This window comes from Equus caballus, chromosome X (assembly GCF_041296265.1).
Source record: "Equus caballus isolate H_3958 breed thoroughbred chromosome X, TB-T2T, whole genome shotgun sequence".
Classification (NCBI taxonomy): Eukaryota; Metazoa; Chordata; class Mammalia; order Perissodactyla; family Equidae; genus Equus; species Equus caballus.
This window is the reverse complement of record NC_091715.1, coordinates 24,020,241-24,033,752: the sequence shown is the minus strand read 5'-3', so window position 1 is coordinate 24,033,752 and position 13,512 is coordinate 24,020,241. Positions and strand designations below refer to the sequence as shown.

General features: G+C 35.2%; 1 protein-coding gene across 1 annotated transcript in view; it reads right to left on the bottom strand.

The window, feature by feature from the left end:
- IL1RAPL1 (interleukin 1 receptor accessory protein like 1) overlaps window positions 1-13,512 on the bottom strand; it is a 1,275,105-nt gene that overhangs the window by 6,446 nt on the left and 1,255,147 nt on the right. The window contains exon 9 of the mRNA XM_023633890.2: window positions 11,018-11,161. Coding sequence (XP_023489658.1) covers window positions 11,018-11,161 — 144 coding nt within the window. The remainder of the gene's footprint in view (window positions 1-11,017; window positions 11,162-13,512) is intronic.

The window sequence follows — 13,512 nt, the reverse complement described above, 5'->3', positions numbered from 1 at the left end:
AGCCATGGTCCAGAGCCAGTCCTGTCCACTCAGACACTCATCCAGGGACCAGGCAGGAGCCCTCCCAGGGACCTGGTGGGAGCCACACCCATCCACACACCTGGTAATAGGCCTGCTGATTGAGGACCCAACTGTGGACCCTGAAGCAGACATTGTCTAAGCACTATCCTACTGAATAAGGTACTAGAGGAAGTCCCATCCATCCAGGGATTAGAAAGGATTCTTGCCTGCCTGAGTCCCTGGTAACAAGCCTGGCAAACATGGACCTCACCGCAGACCCAGCAACAGCCTAAAAACTGGCTCCAACCCACATGACCAATTCTGGAGGTAATCCCATTGGCTTGGAGAAAAGACAGGAGAAGAACTTTATCTGCTAAATCAGTCTGTAAAGACTAGAAGAGGTGTTTGCACCTTCAAATGCACAGACATGAGTGCAAGGGTACATCGATCAAGAAGAATAAGGCAAAGATGACATCACCAAAGGAAACTTAAAAAGCTCTAGCAACCAACCCCAAAGAAATGGAGATCTACAATTTTTCTGACAAAGAATTCAAAATAATCATCTTACAGAAACTCAATGGAATGCAGAAGAACACAGATAGACAATTTAACAAAATCAGGAAAACAATGCATGAACAAAATGTGAAGTTAATAAAGAAATAGAAATAATAACAAAGAATCAAACATAAATCCTGGAGTGGAAGAATATAATGATAGAAGTAAAAAAATCAATAGACAGCTTCAACAACAAATTTCATCATGTAGAGAAAGAATTAGAGAACTTAAAGACAGATCATTTGAAATTTGACAGAGGAACAAAAAGAAAAAAAAAATGAAATAAGCCTATGTGAATTATGGGACATCATCCAGCACACTAACGTTCACATCATGGGAGTTCCAGAAAAAGAAAGAGAGAAGGGGGCAGAGAGCTTATTTCAAGAAATGATAGCTGAAAACTCCTCAAATCTTGGGAGTGAGATGGGCTTCCAGGTATGGGAAGCTGAAAGGACCCCAAGAAAGATGAAACCAAAGAAGATTACTCTGAGACACGTTATAATCAAAAGGTTAAAAGTCAAAGACAAAGAGAAAATTTTGAAAACAGCAAGATAAAAATGACTCATCACACACAAGGGAAGACCCAAAAGTCTATCAGTGGATTTCTCCACAGACATCTTGCAAGCCAGGAGAGAATGGGATGAAATGCTCAAAGTGATGAAAGAAAAAAATGCCAACCAAGAACACTATATTCAGAAAAACTGTCCTTCAGAAATCAGGGAGTGATAAAAAAATTCCCAGACAACCTAAAGCTAAAGGAGTTCATCACCACTAGACCTGCCTTAAATGAAATGCTGAAGAAAATTCTTCAAGTTGAAATGAAAAGACACTAAGTAACAACATGAAAACATATAAAAATATGAAACTGAATGGTAAAGGTAAACATACAGTTAAATTCAGAATACCCTAATACTGTACTGGTGATGTGTAAATCACTTTTATCTCTAGTATAGAAGTTCAAAAAAATATTAAAAATAACTATAGCTACAATAATTTATTAATAGATACACAATATAAAAAGATGTAAAGTAGGAGAGAAATAGCATAAAATACAGGGAAGAAAGTAAAAGTCTAGAGTTTTTGTATGCAGTTGAAGGTAAGTTGTCATCAACTTAAAATAGACTGCTATATCTATATGATGTTTTAAGTAATTTTCATGGTAACCACAAAGAAAAAACCTCTAGTAGATACACAAAAATAAAAAGAAAGGAATTAAAGCATGTGGATAAAATCACAAAGCAAGACAGCAAGAGAGAAAGAAAGGGAACAAGGAACTAAAAAACACTCAGAAAACAATTAACAAAATGACAATAGTAAGTCTTTATCCAAAAATAATTACTTTAAATGTAAATAGACTAAATTCTCCAATCGAAATATAAAAAGTGGTTGAATGGATAAAAAAAAATAAGATCCAATTATATGCTTCCTACAAGAGACTCATTTTAAATTTAAGGACACAAATAGGCTGAAAGTGAAAGAATGAAAAAGATATTCCATGCAAATGGTAACTAAAAGAGTGGTTATATTTATATCAGATTAAATCGATTTTCAGTGTGGGTCACAAGAGACAAAGAAGGTCACTAAATTGTGATAAAGGGCTCAATTCATCAAGAGGATCTAACAATTGTAAATTTATATGCACTCAATATCATAGAATCTAAATATTTAACGTAAATGGTAAAAAAAAAACTGAAGAAAAAGTAGATAGTAATATAATAATAGTAGTGGCCTTCAATATTGGACAGACTATCAAGATAGAAAATTAATAAGAAAAGAGTGGACCTGAATAACTCTATAGACCAAATGGACCTAAAAGACGTACAGAATACCCACACAAAATTGGCAAAATACATGTTCTTCTCAAGTGCACATGAACATTCTTCAGGATAGATCATATGTTTGGCCACAAAACAAGCCTTAACAAATTTATGAAGACTGAAATCATACCAAATATCTTTTCTGACCACAATTATATGAAACTAGAAATCAATAACTGGATGAAAATGGAAAAAATTCACAAATACATGGAAACTAAACAACACATTCTTGAACGATTGATGAGTCAAAGGAGAAAGTAAAAGGGAAACCAGAAAGTATCTTGAGACAAATGAAAAAGGAAATACAACATACCAAAACTTATGGGATGCAGCAAAAGCAGTTCTAAGAGGAAAATTTATAGTGATAAATGCCTATGTTAAGAGAAAAGAATGATATTAAATAAACAATCTAACTTTATACTTCAAGAAATTAGAAAAAGATGAACAATCTAAGGCCAAAGTTAGTAGAAGAAAAGAAATAACAAAGATTAGAATTGAAATAAATGAAATAGAGACAAGAGAGATAATAGGGGAAAAAAACTTAGGGAAAAAGCTCCATGACATTGGTCTTGGCAACAATTTTTCGGACATAACATAAAAAGCACAAGGAACAAAATAAAAAATAAACAAGTAGGACTACAGTAAACTAAAAAGCACCTGCACAGCAAGAGAAACAGTCAACAAAATGAAGAGGCGACCTATGGAATGGGAGAAAATATTTGCAAATCATATATCAGATAAGGGGAAGGTTAATATCCAAAATATATAAGGAACTCATACAACTCAATAGCAAAAAGATTATTCAATTAAAATAATTCAGGACCTAAATAGACATTTTTCCAGAGAAGACATACCAATGATGGATAGGTACGTGAAAAGATGTTCAACATCACTAATCAACAGGGAAATGTAAATCAAAACTGCAATGAGCTATCATCTCATACCTTAGAATGGCTATTATTAAAAAAACAAAAGATAAGTGTTGGTGAGGATGTGGAGAAAAGAAAAAACCCTTGTTCACTGTTGGTGGGAATGTAAATTAGTGAAGTCACTATGGAAAATAGAATGGAGGTTCTTCAAGAATTAAAAATAGAACTAGCATATGATCCAGCAATCCCACATCTGGGTAGATGTCTGAAGGAAATAAAATTACTATCTCTAAGAGATATCTGTACCCCAATGCTCATTGCAGCATTATTCAAAATAGCCAAGACATGGAAACAATCTAAGTGTCCATAGACAGATGACTGGATAAAGAAAATGTGGTGTACACACATACACACACACACACACACACACACACACACACACACACACACATACACACAAAATGGAATATTATTCAGCCACAAAAATGAAGGAAATCCTGTATTTTGTGACAACTTGGATGGACCTTGAGGTCAGACAGAGATAGATAAATATTATATGATCTCACTTATATGTAGAATCAAAAAAGCTGAACTCATAGAAATAGAGTAGAATGGTGGTTGCCAGGGACTAGGGGGTGGGGGAAAGGGAGAGATGTTGGTCAGAGCATATAAACTTCCAGCTATAAGATGAATAAGTTCTGGGGATCTAATGTACAGCATGTTGATTATAGTTAACAATAATGTATTACATACTTGAAAGTTGCTGAGAGAGTAGATCTTAAATGTTCTTACTACAAAAATAATAGTAGTTATGTGAGGTGATGGATGGGTAAAATAACCTTATTGTGATAATTATTTCTCAATATATACATGTATCAAATCATCATGTTGTACATCCTAAACTTACACAATTTTATATGTCAATTATATCTTAATAAAGCTGGGTGGAAAAATGAAAAACAAAAAAAAAACCCCAAGATCCAATCAACTAGTTGTTTTGTTACTTGAAGTCAAACAACTGGTCTAGAAGAACCTTCTCCTTCAATTGACTGAATTAACTACTATATTTTAATTAAAAAATACATTTGAGTAGGGGAAAAGAAGTTTGGACTCTAGAGTTAAGAAATAAAAATACGAATTTAAAATATTTTTAAGGAATCTTGATGAGGGGGGAAAATATGGAACTGTGTATCAGGAATGAAAAATGATAAATATTTTTCTCTTTGACATATGAGGGGATATTAGTCAATGTTCTTTAGAAGTATTGAGAAGCCAAAGGATCCATGGATTTTTTTAGAACAACATAACTTTTAAGAAAATGTAGACTGAAGACTCCCTTTTCAAGATGAAAGTGGTGATTATATTGGATCTGGGCTAGGAAAAGATTTACTGTCAATATAAATGGCTTGAGATTGACGTTCAGGTCTTTGGGAGTTTTTAACCTTTAAATGCCTATTGAATAGTTGTCAGATGTTATTGGCAGCTGACCATTTATTTTTTATTATTCTCAAATATTTATGTCACATACGTGAGAGTGACTAGTGACAGAGGCCATCATTCAGCAAATGGGTTACCAAAATGAGACTGGAGGAGGACTTGATGAATTGTGCATTTCACCTTAAAAGGTGATTTTCTATGTTTGCATGTGGCATATTAGCACAGAAACACATGATCATTAAAAAATTAGCATTGATATAATTTGAATAAATGTTTTTTAAAAATTTAAGCCACATTTCTTTCTTGTGTCTCAGATTTGCCTTCATATATTTCCTCACATTTCCAAGATATAATTTTTCAATAAAAAACTCTGTAGAAATAGATGATATACCTTTGAATAAATAAACATTAGGTATATAATCTTAATATATAGGTTTTATGATTATTGATGTGATTTTTTAAATAAATTTCACTTTTTATTTCAATTTTGTCATGGCAACACTTGGCAATTGGTATTCTAAAATAAAGCTGCTTGAGGGGCTGGCCTCATGGCCTGGTGGTTAAGTTTGGCGTGCTCCACTTCCACAGCCCGGGTTTGGTTCCCAGGCATAGACCTACACTACTCATCGGTGCTATGCTGTGGCAGCAACCCACATACAAAATACAGGAAGATTGGCACAAATGTTAGCTCAGGGCGAATCTTCCTCAAGCAAAAAGAGGAAGCTTGGCAACAGATGTTAGCTCAAGGCAAACCTTCCTCAGCAAAAAATAATAATAATAATAATAAAGCTGCTTAAGTTTTACACTTTGAAATTTTTACAATATTGTTGTAGTTTACATGTTTTGTTATTTGGTACTTTTCTGGTCTATTTAAATCAATAAAGTCTCAAACACCAAAATGTGGCACTAATTAAAACATACATGGTGTGATATAGTGAAGAAAAAATCAGCAGCTAAACTCAAATCTTGACTGCCATTAATTTTTATTTTACTCATTTAAGACTATGTTTCCTGATCTATAGAATAGCACCTTCTTAAAGAAGAGGTCTAGAATTAAATGAGCCCCTACCATGCAGCAAAATGCCTGGTCCAAAGGAGGCATTTAATAGATATTAATTTCCTTCCCTCCCATTCTTAAGAGGTCAGTGGACAGCATAGATGTTTGAGATCTTAAGAGGGTAAGAATGAGCAAAGTGGTATAAGGAGCACAGGATTTGGGATAAGAAGGCTTGATTCTTACCACTTAACAGCTTATGACTAGGCAAGTTGTATGCCAAAATCAACTACAGGTCTCTCCTTCTGGAACTCAAAAACATGTTCCAGATTGTTCATGTGCATGCAAATTATCTAATCACCACCACCAAAAAAACCCTCCAAAACAAAACCAAAAACAAGTTCTATAGGGTTTCTAAATGATTTACAGAAGTACTGTGTTTCACTGATGGACACGAGGACAATAATTCCTGAAAATCTTAATAGTCAATAACCTTGTAATTGAAGGAGAAAGAAAAATAAATTCTATGACCTAAGATTGCATACATACCAATTTGTTTCGTATGCCTGAAATGGAGCAGATGTTCACATTTTCCAAAGGTGGAGGTTGGAGATTATAAAACTTTGCTCTAACTCATTTTTTTCCAATACCTGTAATAGATCTTAAAGTAGAACCAGAGATCTCTTTCTTCATTTTTAAAATAGGAATCGTATTAGCAATTATAGTGTTCTTATAAGCTTGCTCTGCCATCATTATGAGTTAGCTTGCCCCTCATACCCTATAGTCAGAGTGATGAAAACAAAACAGTTTGCACTCTGAGAAAAACAAACATACGCTCACCCTGTCTAGCCCTAGATCCTCCCCGCAAAATGAAGCCTTAAGCCTATTCCCATAAGTTACTCCCTAAAGAAAACTTATGCAGTACCTTACCGACATCTACCAATATGATAATCATGTAAGAGAGCTGCTGTTTGCTGTTTTCTCCTATTAATAGATCACCTATAACTTTACGACCTTGTTTTTCTTTAAATATCTGTCATATATTTTATTTGAAGAGCCAGTTCTAAAATGTAGACATCTTTGCAAAATTTTGGAAGTAACAATTCTTTTCATCATGACTTTGTCTTTGGGCCTTCCTTTCACAGAAAGAAATAAATGAGATAAGGAATCTTGAATCCACAATGCTCTACAAGTAGTAAGCATTCACTAGTAAGCGCTCATTACTCAAAGTGAAAAGGGCTATAATAATGATGTGTCTGAAGTGCCATTTTAGTAAAGAGTAAGGAGAAAATAACTAGACCTTGGGATTACGAGAGAAATTTTTGTAAGTTAAGGGGAAAATATGAACTGTGTATGAGCGAGAGAAAGAGAGAAAAAGAGAGAAGGGAGGGAGGAGAGACAAGAAGGAAGAAGGAATGACTATCTTTACACAAGCTTTTAGACAAAAGGGGACAGGAAACCCCAGGCAGAGGCATGGAGGAGCAAAGGAGTCTGATGTTGTTACGATAACTGTATTTTCTTTGTAACTATTCCAGCAAAGATGATGGGACAGTGTGTCAGTATAAGTTCTGCTCTAGAGACAGTAGGGTGCCTTCATCAGGATGGCCAGCTAGCATTTAATTAGAATAAAGCAACACTCCAGAGGCAGCCACTACAAGTACTTCAACCATCTTTATTTCTGATCAAAAGTAGATGCTTCAGTAATTAGCACCACGGATGTTAGACATCAAGTTTCATAGTGGCTTTTTACTAAGTATAATGGATCTTGGAAATGGACCCTCCATGGTGAAATCAATGCTATTCAAGATATATGGATTACTTCACATAATTTAGAGATGAATCCCACTCCTACAAGTATCTAGTGGGGCCAGTGGCCTGCCCCCTAAGGGAAACTGTTCCAAGTTTGATTCCAAAACAGGCCTGTGTTTTGATAAAGAATATTCTTAGATGTCATTAGATGGTTAGCTTAATACTGCCACTGGAATATTGTCACCTTTGCCTCAGGGAAAACTTTGTTGTAAAGTTTTTGGGGAACATACACACACACACATTCATATGACAGAGAACTGGAACTTCTTCAAGTTTATAGGATGGGTTACATCCTTGTTTGTTAATAAGTGTATATGAAATAGAATTTGTCCAAGTTTTCTTTCATTATACTATGGAATCAAGGTGGGGGAGTTAACCTTCTCCTACCCCTAACCATTATAGTTACCTCATTTACCCAAAAAGACCTGAGAATCATGCAGGACTGCATTGCCTTAGGTTAGTTCTCAACAGCTGTGTTTGTCCAAAGGCCAGCATCTCATTCCAACTAGAACTCTGCATAGTCAGATTCCACGGGCGTGGCAAGGCTGCAAATGTAAGTTGGGCCCTTTGACAGCAAGTGCTTTCTTAGCTAAGAAGCCTGGACTTGCTCTGGAAGGTAACACAGAGGTATGCTGTTTTTCAGAGAATCACAGTAAATTTGTACTTAGAAAGAGAAGTCTGGCTCATTATGGAGGATAAAATGGAGGAATAGAGAATGAGGCCAAGAAGCTGGTGTAGGGGGCTCGAATGAGGCAATTGCAATTAAGAGTGAGGAAAAAGTCTATTTTCAAGAGGTACAATTAACTGATCATGATGAGTAATTGGAAGTGGCAGGTGAGAAGAAAGTGAAGCAAAGGAGGTAAAGGATGTTACAAAGAATTGAGATGGAAAATGGAGGATGACATGGAATGAGTGTAGGAGGTGAGGGATTTAAAAGCTGGGTTTGGGACCTATAACAGTGGAAATAACCAATAGGTTACTAGAAAAAATGATACTAAAACAAGAGAACTTGGAGAAGGACTTTTAGATTTAGGAGTTATTTGTGCATAAATGCAATTGAAGATAGGGTTGTAAATATGATCCAAAAAGGTGAGTGTTGCAGAATTAGAAGAGAAGTGCTAAGACCTGAGTCCAGGGAAAACAATAAAATGTAAGGTTATGCAACAGAGGAGTGATGTGAAAAAACCAAGAGAGCAAAGCATCAATATGTTCTATCTTGGAAAAATAGAACGCTTCTGATATAGAACCAATATAGTTGGGTAATGCCGATTGTAATGACTTGAAAGGAACTGGGTACATATGTCCCTGACGCCAAATACTCCATCTCCCACTCTGATATGATGGCTGAAATTCTTGGGATTTGGAGTCCTTTAGACCTGGTTTTAAATTATGTCTTTCTAGTTGTGTGATTCTCTGAGTATCAATAACGTAATCAACAAAGCATTTGTCATTTAATAAATATTCAATAAATGGCTAATGAATCTGTTATCATATCACAAATAGTAACACATTATTTCAAAATATTCGCTAAACTTTCTTTCCCTGTTCTTCTTCACACTCTGTCTTTCCTTACCTCTAAGAATATTTTATGTATTCCCCTTTCAGGGGAGGTATGTGGTGGCCAAGAATAAAGAAGACATTGCTCAGCTTTGACTTCCAAAGTACATTTTTTTTAAAGCCAAGTCAAGAACATGGGGGCTCTTCTTAACAGTTCTCTCTTCTTTCAAAGAAGAAAGGACTTGTGGAAGAGTTAAGAATGGGGATTTTATGACGTCAGTGAAATTTTCCAGCACTGGAAGAGTAGATAATTATCCAACTATGATAGCACGTGGAAGGATCTAAGGGGATGTGACTAAGCTGCAGAGGCATCTAAACCATGTTCTGCTATTCAGAACACGTCAAATTGGGTAAAATCATATCATTCATAACACAAAATAAACATTCAAAATAGGGTTAACAGATAAAGTGAGACCTGTTTATGTAATCTGCTTTTGCAAATATCTTCTACTGTGCTCATTGTGCAAACAACAGCAGATCTTTAGAGTATACTGAACATATAAATTTTTAAAAGGTAAAAAATAATAGAGACTCAGTGTTCAATAAAATAAAGGCTTTGAAAAGAGACCTATTTTCACGTCCCATCTTGGCCACTTATAGTAATACTTGCGTTATCTTCTTCCATAAGTTATTTAACCTCTGGGAGCCTCAATTGCCTTATCAGTAAAATGGAGATTATAACATTGATCTCAGAATTTTTTGAGGCTTATTAACAAGAATGATTTTAAGAATGCCTGGCACTTTGCTTGGCACTCTTTCAACGATAGCTCTGACATTGGCTATTTTCTCACATTTCTTTGAAGCAGTAGCAAAAAATTTTAATAATTTGTATCAACAGGCAGGAAAGTTAGAAACAAAGAACAAATAGGCAAGTAAGCACTTAAAAGTTAAAAAAAAAGTTGCTGCAGCACAAACTTCACCCTAATGAGAAGAGAAGAAAGGTTAAACAGAGAGGAGTGTTAAGGATGCTAAACAAACTGCTCCTCTTCACATAAGTCTGACAACCTGCAGTTCTACTTGTGGATTTATTCCAGAGGACCCTGGAAATGTGGTAACATGGGCAACTGCTTCATTTTTCTTTCTACTATTTAATGCAAACTGACAGTCAATGAAAAAAATTAGTTTATAAATATGCTCGAGAAACCTTTACCATCTGCACCATTCATTGTCAGTTTACATATGCTTCCTATAGTGCACATTTATCTTATGTATGAATAACTTTCAAATGACCAAAAAAGGAAAAAAACTTAAGTCCTTTAATGGGTGGTTTAGGGAACTCAATTTTAAGGACCTCAAGTTCCTCTTAAATTGTACACATATTCATGACTGACCAGAGACAAATAATAATCAAAATTTCTATGAAAATATTATTTACTTGTCCAATTGGAGTAAAAATATTATTCATTATTATGAAAACAATGTACTTGTGCACTTTCCTATCTATTGGTCCACACTTGGAGTAAAAATTAGCCTGTCTAAATATAGCTAAATAAACAGGATTGAAAAGACTGCGGGATGAATTCTAAAATACTTGGTACGGTTTATTATAACTGATCAGTCTACACTAGGAACAAATTGAGATTCATTTCAAACTACTGGGCCAGGGAACACAATTAAAAGAGACACTCCTTACCTATAGGAAAGTAAAGCTGGGCTTTCAGTACTGATTACAAGGTAAGAGAAAATGAACACTCTGATAGCATTGCAATCAGTGTTTGTAATTCACAAGTGCTGTTTGGAATACGAATGTTAAAAAGGTAGGTGTTGCTTTACAATTTTTAGAGAAAAATACCTATTGCCTCCAAAGCATCACACATATAGTTCCATATAAAAGATAGATTTACAAACTGAACATTGAAAGATTATAAGATCTGCTGCCATTGGTTATACAGGTAACTTTTCTTTCCCGTCAATAAAACAAAGGCAGGAAGCAAATAAGAATATTCAGAAAGTACACTAAAAGAGGGAACTTATCTTACCTCCATCCAGCTCTTCAGCCCCAAAATGATTCCTGTAGAAGAGCATGATTTCTATCTTGTAACACTTGTAGATGGTCACCAAACAAACAAGCAGCAAAAGGATAGCACCAAGCCCTCCAGCAAGTTCAACTGTGTACATTAGCTCTAGAAAAGAAAATCGCAGGAGGGAATTATACCATATTCATATACAAAATCATAAATTTAACTTGATTTCACAGTTTTGTGGATGAGACCAGATGTGGGTAATGGATTAACACAACCTTTCGCTTCCTGCATGAGAATTTGACCTTTTGATAACTTTTTAGCTCTGTTTCCTTGGTAACCAGATAAGGTGGTATGTGGTAACTATGTTGCTAAGCAACATTGCTTATGGTAAAAGTGAACCTATGTTGGTAGATTGCATTTGGACTGAAAGAATTATAAACACCTGATTGGAAACTATAATTTTGGGCTTGCCTGAGTGCAGCAACTCTTATTTATAAATATATCCCTTGTGGGAATCCTGCAAGTTATGCTTATCGGATTGATAAAGAAATATTGGTTCCTGTGGATATGAAGCTTTTAAGCTAGGATGGCTTTTGCACTCACCCATTGTGAATCTTGATCCTTCTCACCTGAGCTGTCACCTGGGGGTTGGGGCAGAGGGAAGGTGAGGGGTCAAACTGCGCAGTTCCTGAGGGGAAGTATGCCTGAAGAGCATAGAAGGTTGAGTGGACTACCTGGTGAATGCTGTCCGCTGGCTTCTGCCAAGAACCATGACTCCTGTCCTATAGGTTTCTGAACAGAGTGGTGCCAATGTGGCCTACCACAGTCTTGGAGGCTAAATGCTTACTTGGGCTTAAGAAATAGGCTCCCTAGCGGATGTCACAGCAGAATATGTTGGTATTATTTTCCTTTCACTTAGCTACTCTAAATTATTTTTCTTTTTCTTTGTTTCCCTTTCACTAGGCATGTTACTACATTCTATCCAAAGGAGGAATTTTCTTGCCACTCACTGTATACAAGTTCTCTTTTTCCTATTGAATGTCTATATTACATGAAAAAATTATCAAGCTATTTTGGGGATAAAATATTTGCTTCTATTTTCTCCTTTACAGCTCATGGACATTGTAACAAAATCAAGGTTATCGGTATTTAAACATTAAGCCAGAATGCACAGATTTTGAAACTCACTTTAACTAAGTGCTTGTGTATACATGTTGTCCTTGATCATCATAGTCCAAACACTGTTATTGGTGGGGAGCTATTGTTCCCTGCAGTTGACAACTACCTCGAAAAGTACTAGTTTCCTTAATCACCATTAAAGATGAATATTCTTGAAATTATGGCTCTAAAATAATGGTATTTTTGATTCCGTAATTTGAAATCCACCAATGGGTTAGCTAATTTTATAACATAGTCAATGTAGGCTTAGACTGAGAACTTTAAAATAATCTGTGGTTTTGCCATGACAATTACTCTTCTGTTACAAGATCACTCCTGAGATCTTGCAAAGAAGGTGAAATCATCATGGGTACAATGTAGTACCAGTGATAAATAATATGAAAAGCGTGGCTATCATTTTCTCACAAGGACATTTTGTGTTTGTGTGTGTTTGCATGTGATGTCCCTTTTCCTGTGATAATTACAGAAAGGAACTCAGCCATATTTCTCATTATCTAGCCCTTCATTTCTAATTCAACAGTTTAATAAAAAACACATATAACTACTGTTTAATCAAGTGTATTTTTCTGCTCTTATTAAAATTAAATGGGAAATAGAAGAAAATCTTATTAAAAGTGATTGGACTTTATGAATTTAAGAAAGAAAAATAAAGAGAGTTATTAAATCTTTTAGAGTCTAAGTAAATTAATATGAATTGTGAAGTATTGAAAAGAACCTCCAGGAAATTTTTATATGTTGTATTTACAAATATCAGACAGCTTTATCTGCTGACTCTTATGAGGGACTATACAAGATAGCACTACAAAACTACCAGGAACAAAATATAAAATTCTCTTCAGTGTAATGTTTTTCCACTACTTTGTGAGCAGAAAGGATAGGGGGGTAGATAATTCTGTGGGGTGCCGTGAGTCTTGTTCTCTCATGGTATGAGTTATACTCCACCACACTTAGAAGCCTGCATAAAACTCTAACTTATGCCCAGAGGCATAAGTTTATACACCAGAAAAACCTCATTTAAATTATACTGGATATGATGGGAGAGATGAGCATTTGGACTATGGTTTCTTTGAAGATTCATTCTGTTTTCTAATTTAATGCATTAAACACTTGGTATTCATCATTCTAAAATTTCTCGTGTGAGAAAAGAAATGGAAAAATAATGAAGAATGCTTAACTCACACTCTCAAACATTGCTAGTGGAAGTGTCCAACAGTACTACTATATTAGAAAATTTAGGGTAGTTTCTAATAAAGTTAAATATGAATCTACTGTATGGCTAACAATTACACTCCTAAGTGTTCACCCAAAGGAAACATAAGCAGATGTCCACA